This window comes from Sturnira hondurensis, unplaced genomic scaffold (assembly GCF_014824575.4).
Source record: "Sturnira hondurensis isolate 20B ecotype Veracruz unplaced genomic scaffold, ASM1482457v3 Scaffold0014435, whole genome shotgun sequence".
Classification (NCBI taxonomy): domain Eukaryota; kingdom Metazoa; phylum Chordata; class Mammalia; order Chiroptera; family Phyllostomidae; genus Sturnira; species Sturnira hondurensis.
Genome location: NW_028087066.1, coordinates 281,287 through 308,304, shown reverse-complemented (window position 1 = coordinate 308,304; position 27,018 = coordinate 281,287). Strand labels below are relative to the sequence as shown.

Sequence of the window (27,018 nt, the reverse complement as noted above, 5' to 3'; positions counted from 1 at the left end):
TGTAAGGTGACTTGTGTTTTAAAGCAGGGTTTTAGAAGTTGGACTATTTATTATACAGTCACATAAAGATCCTTATTAAAACCTCCAGGGAATTCTGAAGCTGCAAGAGCCCTTCAGAGTTGGCCCACATTAGGGTGAGGTCCAGGATCTCTGTAGCCCCACACTGAGCAGTCATGGAGGAGAGTGCCTCTGGGAAGTGGGGTGAAATTGGGTGAGGCAGCTCTCCTCACCTAAGGCAATTCTGGAGGAGGCCTAAGGGCTGAGGAGTGTCAGCCAGAAACTGAGGGCATGAATCCTTCAGTACCAGAGAGAGGAGTCTAGGTGGACCAGGGCAGCATCACTACAGAAGCATCTTCTAGTCACTGGAAATACATGTGTTTTGGTTTGGGGGTTTTTTTTTTTTTTGCAGGGGCAAGGGAGGATATGGGGGGGGAAGTGTGGATGGAAGAAAACAAAGAAATAAATGCTTTTGGAAATTCATCATCTCTTAACTTCCATTAACTCAGTTGGCTCACCTTATTAACTTATGAGCTCTCTTTCTTAAGTTGAACATTCCAAAATAATCAGGAAGGGCAAGGATATGCTGCAGTATGATATTAACCTGCAGTAAATATTAAATCTCAGGGTTTAACTCAATAAGTGGGATTCAGTTCTACAGACATTCAAGAGACTCAGGTAATGAGTCTCCAACATCTCATGTACCTTCACCTCAATAATGGCCTTCAGACTTGCAGTAGTAAGAAAACACAAAGCAGACAGAGCTTATACTCACTTTTAAGTGGTACTTAAAAGTACCACTGGTACTTTGGCTGGTACTAGTCACGTGACCCCAACTTGACCACAGAGGAATCTGGGAAATGTGCACAAGCTTATGGAGTATTGACGAGCACCCTGTCCCTGAAAGTTACGATGCAGGGTAGAGCCAAATGCTAAATACTAATAGTCTTTCCTCTAGTACACCCATACACTATCTCCCAGATATATGCCTACTAAGACACTGCCTACTCAACTCTTTTTTGTTAGAAAACTTGTTTATAAAGAATGTATTTGTTGTTTTGGTTAAATTATCAGTTAAAGATTATATTACCCAATGAAATCTGAGTGCAAAAAAAATTGTCTCTACAACACTGTCACTGGAAGGGAAGACTCTGACCCTTTGTTAAAAAGACTNAGCCTAGTTTTCATTCTTCACTATAGTATTCCTTTTCCTCTATCTTCTCAAAATTTACTTCTCTTTCCTCAAGACATCCCTTAGGCTTTTCTTTCTTTCTTTCTTTTTTCCTATTATTCCCACCTCACCTATAATACTTTCCTCATTTGTTGTTGATATTGCTGTGCTGGATGTTTTTCCAATTTGATTCCTGCGTTTTTTCTTTCTCACCATATATTTTTTAGATTTCTGCTTAAACATAGTATTATATGCTCTCTTCTTACATCATTCTGCCCTTTCCCCTCCCATTTTTATTTATGATGTCAATTTTATTTTCTTTCCCTCTTTGACTTGTCTCTATTCCCCACTACTATTATTGGCTCTCCCTCTATGCTCTCAAAATTTTTTTTCTTTCAGTTACTCATGTCATATTCATTTTTCCTTTCTAATAATAGTCTTAATCTTATTACACCTTTATTAATATTGGCTCATTTGCTGTTGATAGTGTGGTTGTGGGTAAGGATTATTTTTGAAGGTGTGGGTTTGTTTTCTGGGCTGTTTGGTTTTGTTCTGGCAGCACCTGTACAACAGCATACAAGACATGGTGGGTAGAACAATTCTCAGTCAGAAAGCCACAGGGAAGAAACCACCAAAGAATGACCAAAGAACAACCAAAACCCAATACATCCAGAGAGCTAACATAAATGGCATAAAGGGCATCCTAAGAGGATGAAATCAGGCTTAGGAGATCAAGGAGACTGCACAACTGAGTCCCACAGGTCTTCTACCATATAAGGTTGCATCAGAAAGAAAGGGAATCAAAGCAGAAAAAAAAACCCAAGAACAATCACATAAAATGGGGAAACAATGAAACAACTCACAATCAAAAGGAAAGGAGGAATCCCCAGAAAGAGTGACAAGTGATATAGAATTGAGCAAACTATCAGATATTGAGTTAAAAATAAGGGTTATATGGATGCTCAAGAGACTCAGTGAGAACTACAGAGAACTCCAGGGAAGCTACAAGGAACGTATTGTGAACTATACCAGCATGAATAAGGACATAGAAACTATCAATAAAAGACAGGAAGGAATGCAGAATACAATATCTGAAATGAAGAACACAGTAGAAGGAATTAAAATCATTTTAGATGAAATAGAAGATTGAATCAGTGAGCTGGGGGAAAAGGTAGGAAAAAATTCTCAGACAGAGCAACAAAATGAAAAAAGGCTCAAAAAGAATGAAGATGGTTTAAGGGAGCTGCAGGACAGCATGAAATGTAATAACATCCACATCATAGGAATACCAGAAGGAGAAGAGAAACAAGGCATAAAAAACCTGTTTGAAAAGTAATGACAAAAACCTCCTTAACCTGATGAGAGAAAAAGTCATGCAAGTCTAGAAAGCATAGAGGGTCCCAATCAAGATGAACCCAAAGAGGTCCACTCCAAGATACATCATCATTAAAATGACAACATTTAAAGACAAAGGGAGAATCTTAAAGGTAATAAGGGACAAACAGCTAGTAACATACATAAGAGCCCCATAAGATTACCAGTTGATTATTCAACAGAAACACTACAAGCCAGAAGGAAATGACAAGAAATATTCCAAGTGATGAAAAGCAAAAGACTGAAACCAAGACTATCCTGCCCAGTAAAGTTCTCACTTAAAATGGAGGGTGAAATAAAAAGCTTACCAGACCAAAAAATATATATAATGTATACATTTATTTTAGCACATCTCTAACAAATCAGCACTGCAAGATATGATAAAGATACTACTTTAAGAATATGAAGGAAAAGAGAGAAGGAGAGAGGAACACAAGTACAAAGAGAAAAATTGGTACCTATTAATAAGTACCTATTAATAATAGCCTTAAACATAATAAGATTAAATGCTCCAATCAAAAGACATAGAATACCTGAATGGATAAGAAATCATAACCCACATATATGCTGCCTACAGGAAACCCACCTTAGGACAAAAGACCTATATAGACTGAAAATGAAGGGTTAGAAACAAATTTTATAGGCAAACAGACAGAAAAAAAAAGCCAGGGTAGCAATACTCATATCAGACAAAATAGACTTAAAAAAGAGGGCCCTAAAAAGAGACCCGGAAGGTCACTTCATAATACTCAAAGGAAGAATCCATCAAGAAGACATAAACATTGTAAATATATATACACTTAACACAGGAGCACCCAAATACAAAGAAAATCTTGTAGGACTTCAAGAAGGATATTGACAGCAACACAATAATACTAGGTGATTTTAACACTTCACTGTCAAAACTGGATACATCTTCCAAACAAAATATCAACAAAGATATTGCAGCATTGAACAATGTCCTAGTTCAAATAAACTTAACTGATATATATAGAAACTTTCATCCCAAAGAAGCAAAATACACATTCTTTTCAAATGCACATGGTATGTTTTCAAAGATAGATCACATGATAGGACACAAAACAAGCCTCAACAAGTTCAAAAAAATTGAAATCATATCAAACATTTTCTCTGAACACAAAGGACTGAAACTAGAAACCAACCTCAAGGAAAAAACTCAAAAACCCTCAAACTCATAGAGATTGAATAGCATGCTATTAAACAATGAATGGGTCAAGAATGAGATCAAGGATGACATCAAAAAGTTTCTGGAAACAAATGAAGATGTACTCACAACAATCCAAAACTTATGGGAGACAGCAAAGGCAGTCCCAAGAGGGAAGTTCATAGCAACACAGGTCTATCTAAAAAAGATAGAAACATTTTATTTTATTATTTTATTTTATTTTTAAAGATTTTTATTTATTTGTCTTTAGAGAGGAAGGGAAGGAGAGGAAAGAAATATCAATGTATGGTTGCTTCTTGTGAGTCCCCTGCTGGGAACTGGCCTGCAACCCAGGCATGTGACCTGACTGAGAATCGAACCGCAATTGTGTGGTTCGCAGGCCTGTGCTCAATCCACTTGAGCTACACCAGCCAGGCAGATAGAAACATTTTAAATAAACAACCTAACTCTAAGCCTACAAGAACTCAAAGAACAACAACAAAGACAGCCCAGAGCAAGTAGAAGGAAGGAAATAACCAAGATCAGAGTACAATTAAATGACATAGAGACTAAAAGCACAGTTCTAAGGATCAATACATCCAGGAGCCAGTTCTTTGAAAAGATAAACAATATCAACAAGCCTTTAAGCAGGCCCATCAAGAAAGAAAGGAAGAGGACCCCCCCAAAAACACAATCAGAAATGAAAGAGGAGAGATTACAACTGACACCACAGAAATACAAAGGATTGTAAGAAATTCCTATGAAGAACTATATGCCAAGAAATTTGAACACCTAGGTGAAATGGACAAATTTCTAGAAACATATAATCTTTCAAAACTGAATGAAGAAGAAGCAGAAAGACTGAACAGACCAATAACAGCTGACAAAATTGTAGCAGTAATCAAAACACTCCTGACACACAAAAGCCCTGGACCAGACAGTTTCACAGGAAAACTGTACAAAGCATTTAAGGATGAGCTAACCCCTGTCCTTCACAGACTATTCCAAAAAAATCCAAGAAGATGGAAGACTCCCAAACTCTTTTTATGAAGCCAGCATCATCCTAATCCCAAAACCAGATAAAGAAATAACAAAGAAAGAAAACATCACGCCAATATCGCTGATGGACATAGATGCTAAAATCCTCAACAAAATATTGGCAAACCACATCCAGCAATCGTTAAAAAGATCATACACCATGATCAAGTGGAATTCATCCCAGGGATGCAAGAACGGTACAATATTCACAAATCAATAATGGTAATATATCACATAAACAAAAGGAAAGACAAAAATCATATGATCATCTCAGTAGATGCAGAAAAAGCATTTGATAAGGCAAAGCACTCATTTATGATAAAAACACTCAGCAAAGTAGAAATAGAGAGAGCATTCCTCAACATAATAAAGGCCATATATGAGAGACCTTCAGCTAACATCATACTCACTGGGCAAACACTTGGAGCTTTCCCACTAAAATCAGGAACAAAACAAGGTTATCCACTTTCACCACTTCTATTCAACATAGTATTGGAAGTCCCAGCCACAGCAATCAGAAAAGAAAAAGAAATAAAAGTCATCCAAATTGGAAAACAGGAAACAAAACTGTTATTGTTTGCAAATGACATATAGTGTACATAGAAAATCCTATAAACTCCCCCCCAAAACTGCTCTACCTAATAAAGGAATATGGCAAAACAGTGGGATACAAAGTCAGTATCCAGTAATCAAAAGTATTATTGTACACCAACAATGAAACATCAGAAACAGAAATCAGGAGAAAAATCCCATTTGATATAGCAACAAGAAAAATAAAATACCTAGGAGTAAACCTAACCAAGGAGGTAAAAGACCTGTACTCATAAAACTACACAACACTGAAGAAAGAAATTAAGGAAGACATAAACAAATGGAAACATATAGCATGTTCATGGATTGGAATAATTAGCATTATCAAAGTGTCAATACTACCCAAAGCAATTTATTGACTCAATGCAATTCTTATTAAAGTACCAATGGCATATTTCAAAGGTATAGAACAAACATTTCAAAAATTTATATGGAACCATAAATGACCCCAAATAGCCACAGCAACTTTGAGGAACAAAATGGGAGGGATCACAATACCTGATATCAAACTGTATTACAAGGCCACTATTAACAAAACAGCCTGCTACTGGCATAAGAACAGATACATGGGACTTCCGCCAAGATGGAGGCATAGATGGAAACACTGTGCCTTCTCCCACAACCAAGTTTGAATACAACAAAGGTTTGGAGAACAAAGACACAGCCAAAAGACAGAAAATTGAATTATACGGAAGTCCGACAACCACTAACCGTTCAGTGGGGATGGTAAGGGGCGGAGCCAGCAGCGGAGCAGGGTCAGGCAGGAAAGATCCTCAGACCTAGGCGTGCAAGTGGCCCAGACCCAGTCAGGGTGTGGGGCAGACTGACCGTGGTCGCACATTCGCGCACAGTGAGACGGACCACGCAGGCCCCAGGGGGCGAACCCAGTGGTGGAGGGCTGACAGCGGTGGCACACTTGCATGCAGTGGGACGAAACGTGTGGGCCCGGTGACAGTGGCAGCTGTGGCACCGGTGGGGGCCAAGGCGGCAGGCGGCAGACGGGACGCCATTGTTCCTCTTTGACCCCACCCCCACATACAACGTCACAACCCAGCGACTGAGTTGCCCTGCTCTAATATTAGAGCCAATCCTAGAGCCCTGTTCCTATGCTACGGAACAGGCACGAACAGCCCAAAAGATGGCGCAAGAAGAACTCAAAGTCCCAGAGCCAATAACTCTCAGCGACCGAGAAATTGCCAGACTCTCAGAAGCACAATTCAAGACACTGTTTATCAGGATGCTCACAGAACTAAATGATTATAGTCACAAATTAGAGGAACATATGAAGGCTAAACTAATCGAAATGAAGGGAAATGCACAGGAAACCAATAGTGATGGAAAGGAAACTGGGACTCAAATCAATGGAATGGACCAGAAGGAAGAACAAAACATCCAACCAGAAAAGAATGAAGAAACAAGAATTCAAAAAAATGAGGAGAGGCTTAGGAACCTCCAGGACATCTTGAAACGTTCGAACATCTGAATTATAGGGGTACCAGAAGGGGGAAAGAAACAGCCACAAGTGGAAAACTTATTTGAACAAATAATAAAGGAGAACTTACCCGATCTGGCAAAGGAAATAGACTTTCAGGAAATCCAGGAAGCTCAGAGAGTGCCAAAGAAGTTGGACCCAAGAAGGAACACACCAAGGCACATCATAATTACATTAGCCAAGATGAAAATGAAGGAGAGGATCCTAGAAGCAGCAACAGATAAGGCGACAGTCACCTACAAAGGACTTCCCATCAGACTGTCAGCAGATTTCTCAAAAGAGACCTTCCAGGCAAGAAGGGGCTGGAAAGAAGTATTCCAAGTCATGAAATCCAAAGACCTACAGCCAAGATTGCTTTATCCAGCAAAGTTTTCATTTAGAATGGAAGGACAGATAAAGTGCTTCTCAGATAAGATCAAATTCAAAGAGTTCACCATCACCAAGCCCTTATTATATGAAATGTTAAAGGGACTTATCTAAGAAAAAGAAGATAAAAATAGGAACAGTGAAAGGACAGCAAACTCACAGTTATTAACAACCACACCTAAAACAAAAGCAAACTAAGAGGACAGCTAGATCAGGAGAGGAACCATAGAAATGGAGATCACATAGAGGGTTAGCAACAGGGGAGGAGGAGGAGGAGGAGGAGAGGGGAGAAGGTACAGAGAATAAGTGGCATAGACAGTAGGTAAAAAATAGGGGGAGGGCAAGAATAGTAGGGGAAATATAGAATAAAGAACTTGAGACATGTGGTCTTAAACTAAAGGGGGGCTGGTGGGGGATGGGGTGTGCAGGGTGGAGGGGAATGAAGGGGGAAACAAAACAACTGTAATGGTATAATCAATAAAATATATTTTAAAAAACTAAGCAAAAAAATAAACAAAAATAAATCGTGATAACATAAAAGTCCTACAGGAAAACATAGGCAGGAAGATCTCAGATATTCCATGCAGCAACATCTTCACTGATATGTCCCCTAAAGCAAAGTACATAAAGGAAAGAATAAACAAATGGAATCCCAGCAAACTAAAAAACTTCTTCATGGCTAAGGAAAACAGCATTAAAATGAAAAGAGAACTATATAGGAAAACATATTTGCCAATGATACCTCAGACAGGATTTGATCTCTAAAATATATAAAGCACTCACATGACTCCACTCCAGGAAGACAAAAAAAAATTAAAAAATGGGCAAAAGACTTGAACAGACACTTCTCCAAGGAGGATATACAGAGGGCCCAGAGACATATGAAAAGATGCTCAGCATCACTAGCCATCAGAGATATACAAATTAAAACCACAATGAGATCCCATGTTACACCAGTCAGAATGGCCATCATAAACAAAAAACCAAACAAGTGTTGGAGAGGATGTGGAGAAAAGGGAACTCTACTGCACTGTTGGTGGGATGCAGACGGTTGCAGCAGCTGTGGAAAACAATATGGAATTTTCTGAGAAAACTAAAATGGAATTACGTTTTGACCCAGCAATTCCAGTGCTAGGATTAAATCCTATGAACCCTGAAACACCAATCCAAAAGAACGCATGCACCCCAATGTTCATAGGAGCACAATTTACAATAGCCAAGTGCTAGAAGCAACCTAAGTGCCCATCAGTAAATGAGTGGATCAAAAACAGTGGTACATTTACACAATGGAATACTATGCAGCAGGGAGTAAGAAGGAGCTCCTACCCTTTGCAACATCATCGATGGAACTGGAGAGCATTATGCTAAGTGAAATAAGCCAGCATGAGGGACAAATACCATATAATCTCACCTTTAATTGGAACATAACCAACAAAAGAAAAAAAGCAAGCAAAATATAACCAGAGACATTGAAATTAAGAACAATCTAACAGTAACCAAAGGGAAGGTGTGGAAGGGATAATGGGGCAAAGGGTTTTTAGGAACTACTATAAAGGACACATGGACAAAACCAAAAGAGGGGTAGAACCAAGGGAGGGAGGTGGGTTTGGCTGGGGTGTGGCAGGGGATTGGTGGGGGAAAAATGTAGACAACTGTAATTGAACAACAATAAAACAATTAAGATACAAAAAAAGAGAGAAAGTCTTGGTTCTGAACTGCTGTTTCTTTTGCCCTAGTCCCCACCACAGAACTGCACTGGGTGGGGGTGGGCGTGGGAAGGTGGGTCTGGTGGGAGTAATCAGGTTTGGCAGGGCTGATCTAAACAGTTTTGGGGGTGGTGCCCAGTACCAGTAAACCCATAGGAGTGGGGCAGGCAATTCCTTTTTTTCCCAAGATACCACGGGCTGAACTAAACCCAGGGGAGATTGGATTTGCCTTCCCACAATGTAGCCAAGCAACTTACACTCACCCATCTGGCTCCAGGAGAGAAGCCTCCCCAGGACAGACAGTCTGAAAATCTCAGTTCTATGTGCTCCCCTGCTTGCTGCCAAACCAAACATGGCAAAGCTAAAAATTCCAGCCCCGTGCTACACTCTTATGTCTTTAAGTGGCTGGTCTCAGTTGGATGGAGCCAAAAGTTGCTGCTCTGCAGTGACTCCTAACCCAGCTTGGGGTGGTGCCTCTATGCCTCTGAATTCAGGAGCAGGAGTGGCTCCAGGTCAGGGGAAGGGTGCTTGCTGTGCACTTGAGGTGAGGGTGACCAGTCCTCTTTCCTCAACCACACCATTAAGTCATTCTCTGGGTCTCCACCTAAATAGAAAATAGAGAGCCCCCTAAAATCACTGCTGGGTGTAGCCAGCAGACCCCTCCACAGGACCCGAGTACGGCAGTGGGGCCTCTCCAGCAGTCAGAGTCCGTCCACAACATGAACCCCCCAGGTTGTTACTGTAACAAGAGTGCTCTACCCTGGAAGGTGCACTCTGAGTCTCCCAGCCTCACTGAATCCCCCTGAGTCTCCCTGCCAGATGCCACACAGACTCCCCTTCCCAGGGATCCCTGCATGACCCCATGCTCCTAGGTGGAGGGAGTGCTGCATCTGTGATATCTCTCTGGCTCTTCAGCTGCTGAAGCACTCTCATGCAGGGGCTTTCCCCTGCTGCAGCTCAACCCTCTCACCAGTGTCTATGTAGCATCTTCTCTACTCCTTTGTTATATTTCACATCAGCTATCTTTCAGTTGGTTGTTTGGGTTGATTGCTTTGCAATTTAGCTCTTAATTTAGTTTGGAGCTGGGAGCATGTGAACACAGCTCCATGTACTTTCCATCTTGGAAATCTAGTATATCTTTTTCTTTAAATATTTCCTTATTTTTTTCTGAACAAGCCCAATTCACTGAAAAAATATGCAATGAACAAGGATTGTGCCAATTTTTGCCAGTGCTCCATGGTTCAGAAAACCATTCTAGGTTCAGTGTAGTTGCTAAGTAGTATATGAGGAGAACTTCTGAGAGAAGCCAGAGACTAACCGACTGTCTCCAAGCCGGGCAATATCACTCTCAATGGTGGGACTTGGTCATATATCCAAATTGTAATCTCATTCTGACTTCACATCCCTTTTCAAGTAAGATTATCAAAGGGACTGGGAGTAATGGTGGATGTAGTGCAGCACCCACCTCAGTCCCTTGTCCCTCAGAATAGCTTCAGCTTTCATACATGAGAATATAAGGTCATTCTCCCCACATATTATTGCTGATGATGCAGTTGTCCATCAACCATAACTCTAGGTGTAATCTTAAGCAGGGCTAAATATATTCCAGTTGAATATTAGAGACTCTCTTACTGGTAAGAACTCATGGAAGAAGGTAACATTATAAAAATTCCATGGAAAGATATTTGAGGTTTTCCTGAAGAAGAAGCAACATGGTGACCACAGATCTAAAAGCAGGGGGAAGAATGGTCTCTGGAAATATCCCAGGAATCAGCAGGGAAAAGGAAACAGATGAGAGGAAAAACACCAGAGATGAGCAGGAAACAGTAACATGCATAGGTGAGTGCCGAGTGACCTCACTGAGGCGGGAAGGGGATGAGGAGATTGACTGGAAGAAAGAACCTGAAGAAATGGATCAGGAGATAAGGCCCAGTCATACAGCGAGTCCATAGCACACAACCTGGGTTCTCATCACTTTCCTCTTCTGTTTTGAAGGGCCATTTCTCTGCATGAAATTGTTGTTTCTGGCTCCTATGCCAGGGACATGCACTTCTCATATGTTCCCAGATTTTGAAAATTCCTTGTGTCATCTGATTTTCCATCTTCCTGCTCAACCCATTTCCATAGTCCTAGTCCTTTCACCCTCCAACATCCTTGGCACCATCCGAGCACAGCCCTTAGATGATAAGGAAGGAGTTCTCCTCAATGCCCAGGTCAACCTCTGCAGACTGGTGTCTCTCTCCTCTCTAAAAATGGGTTGGAACCAAGGATTCTGGGAAAAGAGGTAATGGGTTTAGAAAGGCGTAGGGTCCAACGGGGAGCAGAAAGAGTCCATTGATCAGAGGGTCAGGAGTGAGGGTGTAGGCAGAATTGGAACATTCAGTCGTGATGTCCAGACTAGCCTGTGAGTGAGCAGTGTTTCTCAGTTCTCCAAGGGATCAAACTCTACAAACCTGCCACTCTCAGGTTGCTCCCACTTGATCCTCTTTTCAAGGTTCCATGGAGACCTGCTCATCTGAATGAAAATCATCGGGCAACTGGTGTAAAGGATGTGCCGTATGCCTACGTGGTCAGTTACTGATCAAAGGTGGCAGAGCATGGAAACAGGAGAGGGTGGGCGAGACTACAGGAGGGGGTCCGACACGCTGCGCACACCTATGGGATGCAACCAATGCTTGAAAGCCCCTGGGTACAAATCCCAGCTTCCTTTCCTTTTCTCTTAGGTTCCTCACATGTCTGGGGTTTTCTATGGTCGTGTTTGAGAAGTCTGGTCCAGAAACAAGAACTGGATAAAAACAGCTTGTGGTTTGAGGCTCCTGTGCACTCACAGGGATGTGTCTTACAGATGAGCCCATATATCGGTGTGTTGACTAATAGACCAGATTTAGCAAGGTTAGCAATTGACCAAAACTTTGCTCGAGGAATAGTTGAATTTATTTATTAATTGTCCAGTGAACATTACAAAAATGTCAGCATTTCAGAAAGAAACTTTCTTTATTTTAACCTATATTGGTATCAATTATTTTTAAAAGTTATATTTTATTTTTATAAATGTTAACAACTCAAAGTCTCTTTTGCTAATTTCTCTGAAGGATCAATTTATAATAGATATCAAATTCATCCAAAACATATTTTTAAGTAAAATTTTTATTTCAATTTACATTCAAAGCATTTTGAACAACTTCTGAAATTTTAAGTGAATTGTGTTTGTCCAGTTTTCATTTTGTGTTTGCAAATGCACTTGTTATAAAATCTAGTGGAACACTGGGCTGCTCCTTGGCAGAAAGACGGAGTGGAGTCCTGGAGAACAAGGGAATGGGGCGGGGGTCAGGGGGGAAGTGGGTCCCAGAAACTTGGGGGTGTGATTCTCCACCCTCTAATACACTTCCAAACCTCCAACTGTGGTTTAGCATATTTTTAACAACTTTAGAGATACAAAAAAGAAATGAATTCAGGGTACATTAATAATTGTAGTAAATTTAGCAAACTGGCCATTGGCAAGTTAGTTTCTTAGCGAACCAGTTTTTGGTGGATTGGGTTCCTCCAATTAACCTGGATCTTTTTTGAATCACATACAGTAATCTACAGCCCCTTTCAAAAGTTCCCTCCACACTGCTCTCCAGGTGGCTTTATGAACAGAAAACCATGTCTTGGCACTAATTCGCTTAAATTGCCCCTATTTTCTCTTTCATACTGGGAAGAAAAAATTAGGTGAATTTCAATGGTGCTGTTGTTAAACCTTACGAAGACCAGAATACCTGAGTCCCGCCCTCTAAGGATACCAAACAACTTGATGTGAGTTCTTTCCTCCACCCCCTGCCCTGCCAACCCTTGTAGCCCAGAAGTCTTGCCAAACTTCCCTGTCTGCAGTCAGGCAAGTCTCTGTGTGGTGTTTTTGTTTTGTTTTTGCCTGGAACGGCCCTTTATCAGCTGAGCCATCACCTGCTCTGAGGAGAGCACCTGGAAAGTCTGTCTCAGTCCTGTTGTGACCTTTACACCATCAATTCCCCATCCTCCTCATCTTGAAAAATTATTATTTTGATTAATCTACAAATAATACTCATATTCTAGTCCTACATTGCCAACTCTTTGCAAGACGAAAAATAACTGAACCAGCCCTGGCTGGTGTAGCTCAGTGGATTGAGCACGGGCTGTGAACCAAAGGGTTGCTGGTTTGATTCCCAGTCAGGGCACATGCCTATGTTGCAGGCCAGGTCCCCAATGGGGGCCACATGAGAGGCAACCACACACTGATGTTTCTCTAACTCTCTTTCTCCTTCCCTTCCCCTCTTTCTAAATAAATAAATAAATAAATAAATAAAATAAACAACTGAACCAATGAGCACCATTATTAATTTATAGTTTTGTGTCCCTGAACCTTCAACATTGTCTATAGTCAGCACATATGCCCTTCCCTCTAGTGGCTGTTGCAAACTTTTGTCTTGTTTATTTTTCCCCATATATATTTCCCTCCCCACGTGTGAACTCCTGGAAGGCAGGATTCTTGTAGTTTCACCTTTGAAACCAAGGACCTTACCTCTTTAGGGGTATAAAAAGTATTGTTAAGTGACAGTACCCACTGTCTGGTACCTGCTGGGTTTTGGGGAAAGGGGAAAAAGCTATTGGGAACAAGACTGCATGGATGTGTCAGTGCTGAGATGCAGGGGACCCCGATCATGGGGTGGGAAATGGGAGGCACTCAGCCCATGGTCAGGTCAGGGCTTTAGAGATTTGGCAGCAGCTACAAGGAGCAGCCAGTCCTTCTTCCTCTAAATCTCATCATGATGGGTGACGTGTGGTCCTGGACTCTCTGCCTTAACAGCCCACGTGCTCACAGAGCTGCACTCACTTTGCTCTCCTTTCATCAGTCTGTGTTATGACTCTGTGTTGCACTCAAGTTGCCACATGTGTGAGCTCACTGGAAGGAGGACCAAGTTCTGAGATCTGAAATTATAACTAAGTGGCAGTTCTGGGCAGGGGTAGTCTTATCACTGCAGAGAAGGAAAAGGCAGGGGTTCGTGATCAAATACATCTGATGCACTTCCCCCACCCCTTTCCCTCCGTAATGAGGGGGTAAGGGGTAGGGATTCAAAATCATAGTAATTCCATCATGTGGACAGAGATGGAAAATAACAAGAAGACTTTGCTTGCTGTCTTTGTTAGTGATAAGAAAAAACACAATGAACTCACTATTATATTAGAACTCACATGTATGCAGCTCAGCACAGGTCACAGAGGAATTTTCCACATTATGCCGTGTCCTGTGAGGTGTGCGTTCTTTCTACAGATAAGGCAAAACTAAGTCTCTCAGAGCTAAAATATTTTATCCTCGATCACTCTGCTACTAATTTGACTCTTTTTCAGATTTAATCTAAAGCGTGATTTTAAAGTGATAATTTAGTGTAAAGAGAAAGGACTGACTTTATATGAGTAGTCATGAAAAATTCATCTGACTGGTTACCTAAGGGATCACATGGGAACATATGTGAGTGGCTTTGTAAAGACTTAAAAGAATTTAGGGATAAATACTTGCTAAATTTTTAATAAAAGAAAATAATATTCTGGGAGCAGTGTTTCTAAGTATATTACCATTGGCATTAAGGAGGCTACAGAATCCTTTAAAATAAACAATGTTTCTTACTTCCTGAAGTGAATGCAGAATAGGGTCCTGGATGGCAATTCAAATGACAAAGTAATTGTTATGTTCATGGTTAACGCACTGACCACACACAGATTCCAAGGGATGCTGACCAGGGAAGATGATTTCTCCCTGGATTTCCACAAAGAAGGAGTCCATACCCTTAATCTTCCACACTGAGGGAACAGAGGATGTCCCCTGGGGGAGTCTCAATACTGTACCTTCACTCATGTTAATGACTGTTTCTTTATTTCATTGTCTATCCACATGGGCACACACTGCCTTCCTCCAAAGTGCCCTGCCTTTGGGCCAGTGGGGTGATTCAGGTGAGGTGCCAGGAGCAGGGATGTCTGTCTGAGTGGCCTTCGTCTCAGACCAGGCCAGCAGTGGCTGCACCGAAGAATGTGGCCAGGACAATGACAGTGTAGGGAACTCTAGAAAATGTAGAAAATGCTGAAGGGGTCAGGGCAAGCAGCTGGAAGATATCCAAACCAGGGCCTTTCAGATGAGATTTCAGCCAATCAGAAAAAGGAGTCTAAGCTGACACTTTTGTTGCTAGTAGAGAAGTCTGTGTGAAGAGGCCAGTGAGACAGGGAATACCCAAGTCTGATGCAGCCTCCACGGCACAGCCCCAGAACAGAAGTGACGAATTTTCCCTTTAGGACCAGGGAGGGGGTGTGGCGGGGGAATGGACCAGAGGCCTCTGTTATTCTGAGGGACCCTGAAATGAGGGTTGAGGAAACTAAGGTAACTTCAAGTACTTTCTCTGACCATTCTTTCTTATCCCCAAACCCTATTCCAGGTGTGAGTTGGATGGATGTTCACCCTTTATGCTTCCACCCTCATTCTTGAGTTATGCTGACCCTGACACCCCACTGTATGAGGAAGCCCAGGTGTTACGGAATAAGAGGTCTGGCAGGGAGCCAATACTTGGCCCACCGAGGGATGCCAAAAAACTGCTACAGAAAACAGGGGCCCCTCCTAAGGACCGTATACTAATATCTATTGGGCTCTTCTGTCCACCGCCAATTGGAAAGACATCTCTCAGTGCCAGAGATTTGTGAAAAGGAAACAAAATGTTTATTTAATGCTATTCAGGCCTAATGCCTTCCTTAAAATATCAAAGTCCTTTAGGGTATACACTTACACACACACACACACACACACACACACACCCCGCGCTCCCTTTTCCCACTGTCCCAACTTCGAGTATCGTAAATCAGGAAAAGAGCACACATCTGTTTTTCAGGTCGCTGGCACTGTGGGCTGTGTCGCCTGTCCAGGCAGGATCTCCAATTAATCCAAAGTCATGCGGCACCTTCCACTGGCAAGAGTTCTTTGTAACAAGTTCCAGTCAAAGTCTCTCCTGCTTTCCAGGCCACTTGGCCAAAGGGAGCACCCACCAAAGCCGCGTGGGCCTCTTCTACCAAAGCTGCAGGGGTCCACACTCCACCAAAAGTGCGTGTCTTTCTTCTTCACCTGGCCACAGGGGTCTCCATTCTGGCAAAACTGCGTGGTTTTCCCTTTTCACCTGGGAAAGAGGGGGTCCTAACTCTGTTGAAACTGTGTGGCTCTCTCTCCTAATGGCTACAGGGTTCTACATCTTTCCAAAACAGCGTGGCTCTCCCCCTCACCTGGCCAAGAGGGGGTCCTCACTCTGCTAAAGCCACAAGGCTCTCTCACAGGCCCCGTCTCAGAGGATCAGCCCCCAGTTCCATCCTGGGTAGATGCCACTCACTTCTCCCTGGCTCAAAACTTGGCCAAAGCTATTTAACATATCTATGAAACCAGTTAAAAGTTATAGATATGTTAAAGGACTATTCCAGAGATTAGCTGCAAAACTGTTGCTATGCACAACAGCTCTCAATGGCCCTGCTCCATGTGTCCCTTCCCCTACTGACACCTGGGGGGGGGGCAGTGAGGACATCTTAATAATATTTCCTCCAATATTCCTATACACTTTGAGTTCTGGACACCATTCCAAATCTTTTTTTTTGCCCCCCACCCCCCTGCCCTTGGCTGCACCCTGTATCACAGGGACAAATTCTCCAGGCTCAGGGTCTCTGGAGTGATGCGCCTGATGGAGAAGACTGGAGCAACTCACTGCTGCCCTGTGCCACTATTGGGACCTCTTGTCTTGCCTCTTTTCTATTTCTTTTTACCTGGCAAACTCCTTATATTCTGCTTTTAGAGCCTGTTCTCAGTTTTTTAAAGGAGATGCTAAAATACAGAGAATAGAGGGAAGAAGACAGAGAAGAGAGGGAAATGCTTATTGTCTTGTTTATTAATGTTTGCCAGGCATTGTTTTAATTGCTCTATAACTTTTAGTCCTGCCCCTAGCCATGAGCAAGAGGAGCCTGATAAATGACACATTCATTAAAGCCCCCACGTCAATAGTCCTGCCACATGGGGTTTGATGCTTAGGGGCTGGCACCATGCAAGCTGTGACTCTGAACATCTGCTCCCCCCGTTAACACTATTCAGGCCCCAGGGAACGCTTCTCCACATCTTCTGCTCCCTGTTCTGGAAACCGAAGGTGACTGTGTCTGAACGTTGTGAGTGGTTGTGGATCATGCCTTTGCTGACAGCTGATGAACCTGTTTCATGGTTCAGGGAGGATTTAAGCAGCTGAAGCACTTCTAAGAGAAAAATCAACTTCAATGGAGAACCCACCTCAGAGTGGGTTCTCCATTGAAGTGCAATAAATTGTAGAATTTATTGCACTTCGATAAGTGAGGGAGCAGGGGCATTTATCACCTGATTCCCATCTTTCATTGGCCAACAGATATGCTCCAACTGCAGGCTGAGGAAACTTCATGTGGGGTGTTTTAAGAGCTTGCAATAGGCGGCATCAAGAACAAGCAAACAAACATGCAAACAATGCCCTTTTCCTCCAAAAAAAAGAAAAAACAACTTAACTTTCAAATACTTTCATTCAAGGANCCTGGGGGGGGGGGCAGTGAGGACATCTTAATAATATTTCCTCCAATATTCCTATACACTTTGAGTTCTGGACACCATTCCAAATCTTTTTTTTTGCCCCCCACGCCCCCACCATTGGCTGCACCCTGTATCACAGGGACAAATTCTCCAGGCTCAGGGGCTCTGGAGTGATGCGCCTGTTGGAGAAGACTGGAGCAACTCACTGCTGCCCTGTGCCACTATTGGGACCTCTTGTCTTGCCTCTTTTCTATTTCTTTTTACCTGGCAAACTCCTTATATTCTGCTTTTAGAGCCTGTTCTCAATTTTTTAAAGGAGATGCTAAAATACAGAGAATAGAGGGAAGAAGACAGAGAAGAGAGGGAAATGCTTATTGTCTTGTTTATTAATGTTTGCCAGGCATTGTTTTAATTGCTCTATAACTTTTAGTCCTGCCCCTAGTCATGAGCAAGAGGAGCCTGATAAATGACACATTCATTAAATCCCCCACGTCAATAGTCCTGCCACATGGGGTTTGATGTTTAGGGGCTGGTACCATGCAAGCTGTGACTCTGAACACCTGCTCCCCCAGTTAACACTATTCAGGCCCCAGGGAACGCTTCTCCACATCTTCTGCTCCCTGTTCTGGAAACCGAAGGTGACCGTGTCTGAACGTTGTGAGTGGTTGTGGATCGTGCCTTTGCTGACAGCTGATGAACCTGTTTCATGGTTCAGGGAGGATTTAAGCAGCTGAAGCACTTCTAAGAGAAAAATCAACTTCAATGGAGAACCCACCTCAGAGTGGGTTCTCCATTGAAGTGCAATAAATTGTAGAATTTATTGCACTTTGATAAGTGAGGGAGCAGGGGCATTTATCACCTGATTCCCATCTTTCATTGGCCAACAGATATGCTCCAACTGCAGGCTGAGGAAACTTCATGTGGGGAGTTTTAAGAGCTTGCAATAGGCGGCATCAAGAATAAGCAAACAAACATGCAAACAATGCCCTTTTCCTCCAAAAAAAGAAAAAACAACTTAACTTTCAAATACTTTCATTCAAGGAGCACAAATGCAATAAATTGTTTAGTAATGAAGAATCACTTGCCAGCAGGGCTGGTTGGGTGTCATTTGTGACATTAGTAACAGTTACACACGACAGGAGAGAGGAACACTGCGACATTAACCAGTGGTATTACTGGTAAGTTTCTATATAAGAAGACGTACATGTAAAAGTCATGAAACATGATCCACATTTTCCAAAGAAAAGCCCAAGTTAAAAAGAGGTTGAGTAGTAATTTGTTGACTCTCATAAACTGCATCTGAGGAAGATCTGCGGCCCCACACCATTTCCTCTCCAAGCTCTGCTCTTCCCACTACAACTTAAGGCCCCTGGAGTGTTTAAGGTAATAGAAGGGAACATCTCTGTGACAATAATTTTCTCTCTCCTGGTATATGATCCCCACTTACTATCCCCCACTAAAAATCTCAAAAGTATAAGAACTATAGGTTTTAACTAAATTATCACTCAGATATCTACTCAAGCCATTTTTCTCTTTTGGTTCTGTAAACTCCTAAGGCATTCAATCTTAGATCTATAACAGAAAATCTTCAGTGCAGTTTGATGAAGACTAGGTTCCAGGCATTGGGTAAAGAACCTTCATAAAAAAACATCTGCCCAGAGACAGATGAGGGCCTTCAGCTGCAATGCTGATTGGTTCCTTTTCTGGGGACCTTCCAATCCCACCTTGCATGGACACTTTCACAGGTTTTTATTCTCTGAAGTCTACCTCAGAGTCATCAGGAGAAGCTGTGTTCACTACAGTTACTTTTCCTTTGTTCTCAGTTATGTCTGGGAAAATGGCTCTGTGGATCCCCAGAGGCCTTTGGACAGCAGCTGTGATGGTGACGCTGTTGGTGCTGAGTGCCCCGGTGGCTGAGGGCAGAGACTCTCCACGTGAGTGCAGGGCAGCTGCTCCCCAGAGCCACCAGCCTGGGGACCAGGCTCTGAGGGACCCTTGGGCTGGGGCATGGGCTGACTATGACCTGAGAATACAGTCTTTTATCACTCATTTCCTCTCTTCAGGAAAGATAGCTATATTACATTCTCTTTCACCTTTGAATATGAAAGTGAGGACAATGGCCATCCACTGGCTCAAACTTGGGGATGTTATAGTGGGAGGGAGGGAGGAGTTGGTGTGCATCTGCTACCAGTGATAGGAAAAGGGGTTATTTTTGAAGGTGAGAATTTCTCCAAGGAAGTCACAGCAGGATTTGTCTTTTCAGGGTCCCTCAAGGGCTTGTCTGGACTAAATATTGAGTTGACCAAAAGTTTGTCTGGTTTTTTCCCTTATGATGACTCTGGTACTGCTTAGTTGTTTTTTAGTTGTTTCAAAATAATTTTGTTAGATTGTACTGTGACATTGTCATATCAGCATGCATTTAAAAAAATTCAAAATTGGTGAATTTTTTCCCCAATTTTTTTATTTAATTATTTTTCAAGTACAGTTTTCTGTCTATTACTCCCATCCCATCCCACCCCCCATCCTCCCCCCTAAAATTGGTGAATTTTTGTACAGGCATTTTAATATTGCAGATGGAAGAACATATGCAACATTTTTGGTATATTATGTTTTATTATTTGAAGAAAGGTAAAAACACAACTGAAATGCAAAAAGAGATTTGTGCAGTATATGGAGAAGGTGTTGTGACTGATCAAACATGTCAAAAGTGGTTTGAGAAGTTTCTTGGTACTATTGACATTTTGGCCAAATAATTCTTTGCTGTGGGGGTGTCTTATGCATGGGAAGGTGTTTAGCAGCATCCCTGGCCTCTACCCACTAGAAGCCAATAGCAAGAGATAGCTGACATACTCAAAATATCCAAATCAGTAGTTATTGGTGAAATGGAAAGTGCCTTTTATTTTATGGAAAGAACCATATGGACTTTTGGGCCATCCCAATACTGAGGGATCCCGAGTTGGGGAAATGTGTCAGCAGGGGTCCCTGGTCTCAGATTGGAGGGAAAGGCCCCCACAGCCCTGAGTCCCAGAGGAGGGCTCTGGAGGTGAACTCTGGGGACCTGAGTGCAGCTGGCTGACTGGGCAACCACAGAGAGGGAGTCTCAACTCCGAGTTCCACTGATTTAGGGTCAAATAGTAAATTGAGGGATTCAGAGTCTTGTGTTGGTGGTGGACTGAATTTGAGAGAAAGGAGAATGTAAAGAGGGAAATAGAACACACAGAGAAACCATTTGTTTCAGACACAGGACTCTACCTTCACATAAATTCTGCCAGTCTTCCCAGCACCCCTTGTATAGGTATTACCGTCTTCCTTGTACACAACTGCATTTATGCTACGGCCGCTCTAGGTAACCTGTCCAAGCTGGGAATTGGCACAGCTTAACTGGATTCTAATTTACGTAATTGGAAGCCCGTGCTCTTTGCGAGAATAAATGTTACTTTCTAAGAGTGCGGAGGTGTCCGCCCCTTGCAGCGGCGGTGCCGGGGAAGGGGGGCACTTTCAGGGCCCGGAGAAGATGCCTGTCGGGACGAGGACAGGCTTAATTCCAGACCTTTCCGTCACTGTTTCCCTTGAACTCTCGTGCACGCGTGGGCACCTGTCTCTGAGGCCCCCGAGGCTCTGCGGAAAGTGGGGTTTCCTGGGACAACGCCCCGCTTCTCTGAGGACGCGGATGGATGTGAGGTCCCCCGACTGCCCGGGTGTCAGGCTCAGGCGGGGCCGCAAGTCGCAGCGCCGTCCCCTCCCCACACGCGGCCGGTTTTCCCCGGGGCCCGCGGGGAGGGGAGCGGCGGGAGGAGCCCCCGGAGGGTTCCGGGCCGGCCGCGCGCGGGGCGGCGGGCTGACCGGCGGCGGTTCCCGCAGGGGACTTCGTGCACCAGACTAAGTTCCTCTGCTACTTCACCAACGGGACGCAGCGGGTGCGGCTGGTGGCCAGCTACATCTACAACCGGAAGGAGCTCGTGCGCTTCGACAGCGACGTGGGGGAGTACCGCGCGGTGAACGAGCTGGCGCGGCGGGACGCCGAGTACTGGAACGCGGACAAGGACTTCCTGGAGCAGACGCGGGCCGAGGTGGACACGGTGTGCAGACACAACTACCCGATGGATGAGGCCAGGGCCTTGCACCAGCGAGGTGAGCGCCGCCGGCTGGGCGGCTGCGGGGCGGAGCCCGGGCCGCGGGGACCCGACCGGCGGTTCCGGCGGCCGAGGGCGGGGATGAGGGCAGCCGGCGCCCGTTCCCCGCGAGCCCGCCAGCCTGGCCCTGGGCGGCCCGTGGCGTCTCCTGCTCCTTCCGTCCGTTTGCACTCCCCGCCCCCGCCCTGCTTCGCCGGAGCGGCGCCCGGTGCCCCCAAGTCCCTCCGGGCCCTGCAGTGAACGCCGGGCAGGGCCGGTCTCCGGAGGAGCCAACGCGGCCCGTGGGCTCCTCGTCTCCGGAGCTGCCGTCGGCCGGTGCACATGGACTAAATCACAGTCCACGTATTACGTTTTGACTTTTTGGTCTCTAATTATTATTCATCTCAATTCTGATTTCTTAAGTGGCTGTCACTAGTCCTAGGCCTCTGAGTCACTTGTCTGTCACTTGTGTGCCTGACACGCTGACTAGCCCAGTGTGGGCTCAGTAAACCTTTGTGAGACTAATGAATAAATGTTCTTAGCTGCCATCCACTCAGTAGAAAATAGAAGGTAAGTAGAGCCTTAAAAATAAACTTTATTAATGACTTTGTGCTATTTGCTTAATGCATTAAACTAAACTCTTCTTGACTGGGACCTTAATTTAGAATTTTTAAATGCAAAGTACGAGGAAAAAATTGTTTCTGAAAAACCAAAACAACCTTCAATGGTGTTGTAAGGCAGAATGTAATTTCTTAGAAAAGCTCAGCAAATGGTGCAACAGAGCTGGAGTTTTGAAGTAAATAAATCGATGCCGTTAAATTATTGAATAAAATGGTTTCAGGTTTCTTTGCCTGAGACCCTGCCTGTTGTCTCTTCTCATCTGTTCCCCCCTCAGTGGAACCTACAGTGACCGTCTCCCCGTCCAAGACGGAGGCTCTGAACCACCACAACATGCTGGTCTGCTCAGTGACAGATTTCTATCCAGGCCAGGTCAAAGTTCGGTGGTTCCGGAACAACCAAGAGGAGACAGCCGGTGTTGTGTCTACCCCCCTCATTAGGAATGGGGACTGGACCTTCCAGATCCTCGTGATGCTGGAAATGACCCCCCAGCGGGGAGACGTCTACACCTGCCACGTGGAGCACCCCAGCCGCCAGAGCCCCATCAGAGTGGAGTGGAGTAAGGGGCGCTTTGCTTCCTTTCACTGTGGGCCCACAGGACAGAGAGCAAGCAGAGCTTCCCCTGCCCATCCCATCTCATCCCCTATCCCTGATATCCCTGCTGAGCCGGACATCGTAGGATGCGAGAGCCATGGCCTGGCACCAGAAGATTCCTAGTCTTTCCAGATACTAGGGAGGCCACTCTGCACACCTTGGTCCCAGAGTGCAGCCCTGAGAGCTCTGAAGGGTTGACTCTTGCAGCTGGTGACTGGGTCTCAGGGTCCAAGGTTAAGGATGTGTCTCAAAGAGTAGGGATCTGCTCCCCCCCTTCCTGGCCCCACTCACCTGTGATGTCCCAGGATTTATTGGCTGGTCCCTCCCCTGGGGGTGGTCAGAATGGAGAACTAGGTTTCCCCTGGTACCTCCACCTTCTGTACCTCAGGCTGGACTTTTGGTTTCCCAAAGGGCCATGGTGGGTGTGGGGACAAATGCTGACCTCAGGCTCTGCTACCCAGGGGCGCAGTCTGAATCTGCCCAGAGCAAGATGCTGAGTGGCGTCGGGGGCTTCGTGCTGGGGCTGATCTTCCTCGGGCTGGGCCTTTTCATTCGCCGAAGGAAACAGAAGGGTAAGGAACTCTGGGGAAGTGGGGCACATGAGCTGTGACTGAGACCCTCTCTTGAGGAAGGTCCCTGCTTCTAGGTGTCATACCTCCTGGCCTGGAAGGAAGACAGCTCAGCTGGTGGTGGGAAGAGACAGAACAGCCTAGGGGAGGCTTTGGATTCTGATTCCACTGGTTGAAAGGCAGCCCTGCCACAGACAGGACCACACGGTGGTGGCATGTGTCCTGGCACTTATAGTTCATCATCGTCTCACTGGCCCCTTTTCTCAGAGCATTACCCTCCCTTCCTTCCAGTGATGTTCATTCATTTGGGGATTTTAGCTTGTGGCAGTTAAGGCCTTGTGGCCAATAGGTAGGGAGGAAATAAATTTTCTAATTAGTTGTCCATCTCATTTCCCTTTGGGGTGAATGGGACACTGGTTGCTTGTGTAATGAGACCTTTCTTTCTATAACTTCCTTTTGTAGGATCTCACGGGCCTCCTTCAGCAGGTACTGTTTCTGCTCTGACTCAGTGTGAGGGAGGGTGTATGTGTGGGGGGTGAGGACAGGCGCATGGCTTATTCCCTGCCATGGGACTGAGAATCAGGGGAGAAGTTCGCTCAGTTTCTGAAGGAAGCTCTGGAGTTTGTTAGGCAGAACCAGGGCTTAACTTTGGTGGCTTCTTTCTGTGAAACTTGGAGCCAGAGCCACATCTTGGGTGTTAGATGATGCCCACTTTGTGCCACTTTGTGCCACATGTTGGTGGCTACTGCCTGTGGGCATTTGTAAGTGACTGCAAGAGGCTACTAATGGTAGAAGGAAGGTTAGTTATTAAATTTGCTTAAAAAGATTGAAGTGCTCAAATACCCGCCACCCCAAGGAATAACTGTTCCCTGCTTTCTGCATGTCTGTGTGGAGCTGAAGGGCATGTCCTTTCAGTTGGTCTCACCTTTACACAGATATTGGGGGAGGTGATGACCCTATGCCCCAGACCTCAGCTTCCTCTGATGCTGCAGGGACCCTGAGGGGAGGGGAGAGGGAATGTGCTCAGGGTGCCGATCACTCTCTCCTTCACAGGGCTCCTACGCTGACTCCTGAGGATACTTTGACTGGGATCGGCTGTTCCTTCTGCAATGCCTGCTTGCCCCTGCCGAGAACTTCCCGCTGCCTGTCAGCCCGTCCCCCTCTGAGATCAGAATCCTACAGTGACTCCCACGCAGTTGCTGGGTTGCTCCTGTGACCCTGGGGTCTGTGCCTGCGGACTGCCAGCTGAACCTACTCTAGGCCCTGAGGCATTTTGTTTGTTTCTATTTCCTCCCACAGACTGGTCAAGAGAAACAGGTTAAAGCTTTCACCTGACTGTAGAGTTTTTATCATAATTAAACATGTTATGTGTTATCTGTATACTGAGACTTCTTAGCTGGGGGGAGGCGGGAAACCACTGAAGAATGAAAGGACTGTATTTTGTTCCTTGAGGGAGACTGGAGGCACCTTGGGGAGCCATGTGAAAAGTGGGCAGAGGAGGGGAAAAACCATAATAATATAAGCAAAAAAATACAATAAGAAATTTTAAAACTTTAGGACAAGTGCTCGTGAGGATGTGGAGAAAAGAGAATCCTCATACACTGTTGGTAGGGTTGTACATTAGTGCAGCCACTAATGGAAAACAGTCTACAGGTCCCTCAAAAATTATAAATTAAGCTGCCATATGATCTAATAATTCCATTTCTGGGTATGTATCTGATGAAACAAAACCACTAATAGTAAAATCTGTATGTACCCCTATGTTCATTGCAGCAATACTAATACTAGCCAAGATAAGGATGCCCCCTAGATAGCCATCATTAGATGAATGGGTAGAAAAGATGGGATATCACACACACACAGAGGAATATTTTCAGGGTAAAAAGTAGTAAAATCTCGTCATTTGCACATGGTTTGTCTAGAGGGTATTATCCCTAGTGAAACATGTCACACAGAGAACAAAAAATACCACATGATCCACTTATATGTGAAATATAAAAACAAAATAAATGGACAAACAAAAAATACGGGCAGAGGAGATAGAAATCAATTCAAGCGTCATCTTTCCAGGCTCTTTAGCACTGAGGCTCAGGGCAGCGGCCTGGGATGTGCTGGCCCCTCTTCCAGTTCCATCAGAGGTGTGTCTGTCAGCAGAGGAATTACCTGGGCACAGGTCGAACGGCCCCCAGTGTCACAAAGATCCAAACTGGTGTTTCAACTTTATCTTAGCAACTCACATTGGTCAAGGTCAACTTTTATTTTTGGAAAAGCATAACCAGCAATAAAGGCAATATTTCTTGGTTCCGGATGATTGAAATCCACCTGAAATTTAGTTCATTCATGTTGCAGGGAGGCCTGGGGCCAAGCTGATTTCAGAAGAGAGTAGACCCAGATATTCAGCGAGGTCTTCATCTCTCCTCCTGTTATATCTGTCTGTGCCACTTTCTTTGTTCCTGCATATTTTTTTCATTGTATCTCTCTGTCCCTGTATCTGTGTCTCTCACTCTCATTGCATCTGTCTCCCTATTTTTCTCTAGCTTCACCTTTGTCACTATTTACCTGCATCTTTTGACCTTTCTGTGGTTCTTTTTACATCTCTCTCTATTTTCTGCATTTCTCTTATCACCTCACAACTTTTCTTTGTTTCTGCGTATGTGTGTGTCTGTCTCTGTTGTGTGTTTCTAGAGTGTCTATCAAAGTTTGAACAATTTTAGGAAGGATTATTATTAACCACATCTGAGTAACATGCACACCGCTTAAAAACATCATCATGTAAATACATGGGATGCAGATAGTCAGCCCTATGTTCATTCTCCCCCCTTAGTAGGAACATGGATTGGACCTTCCAGATCTTGGTGATGCTGTAAATGACTCCAAACCCCAACATGGTGGAGTGGCATAAGGGGCAGTTTGTTTCCTGTGAACCCCAGGAGATAAAGGGCAGTTTCCTCTGCTTCTAGTGCACATTGTCGGTGATGCTGACTCACACTCATCACTCATCTCATCCCTTGTCTCCTGCACACTCATCACCTGGTGGCACTACTGAGCTAGAATTCTCAGAGGATAGAGCTTTCCCTGTCAGTGGACAGTGACCTGTTGACTCCTGATGATGTTCTTTTTCCAGAGGTTAAGGAGATTGCTACACGCTGAGGCTCTCATGACGTGAGCCCAGCCCTGAAAGCTGGTCTCCATCTCAGTCTCTGGGAGCCTTTTTTCAGGGTATGGAAAGCCATGCCATTGAGGAGCACCTCCTCCCTGCTCTCACCCACTCATTGGGCCTAAGGAGCCAGTGTGAGCCCCTTCTCTCTCCTGGATGAAGTGAGAATGGAGAACTAGGCATTCTTGGGCCCGTTGTCTCCTGAACTTCCTTTTGACCCTGCAAAGTTTACAAAAGGCAGGGCTGGTTACTGAACCAGACCCAGAGCTTAGGGAGACATTGAGACCTGACTTTTCTAGTTGAAACATAAGCTCTATTATGAGGGTAAGTGGCAGACTACATTATGGGACATTCTTATAGTTCCACATTATCACACTGGCCCCCATGCTGAAAGTCTTTTTAACAAAGGGTCAGAGTCTTCCCTTCCAGTGACAGTGTTGTAGAGACAATTTTTTTTGCACTCAGATTTCATTGGGTAATATAATCTTTA

At 44.4% G+C, this 27,018-nt stretch overlaps 1 protein-coding gene across 2 annotated transcripts; it reads left to right on the top strand.

Annotated features, from left to right (window-relative positions):
• Positions 1–19,232: 19,232 nt before the first annotated feature.
• LOC118999037 (boLa class II histocompatibility antigen, DQB*0101 beta chain-like) lies at positions 19,233–24,922 on the top strand. 2 transcript variants are annotated; one of them, XM_037063367.1, is made up of 6 exons: positions 19,233–19,412; positions 21,340–21,609; positions 22,486–22,767; positions 23,264–23,374; positions 23,834–23,857; positions 24,425–24,922. In XM_037063367.1, the coding sequence occupies exons 1-6, from the start codon at positions 19,304–19,306 to the stop codon at positions 24,436–24,438; spliced, it is 810 nt and encodes a 269-aa protein (XP_036919262.1). In that variant the 5' UTR covers positions 19,233–19,303; the 3' UTR covers positions 24,439–24,922. The 2 variants fall into 2 exon arrangements, with proteins under 2 accessions (XP_036919262.1, XP_036919263.1); XM_037063368.1 differs by lacking the exon at positions 23,834–23,857.
• The last annotated feature ends 2,096 nt before the right edge of the window (positions 24,923–27,018 follow it).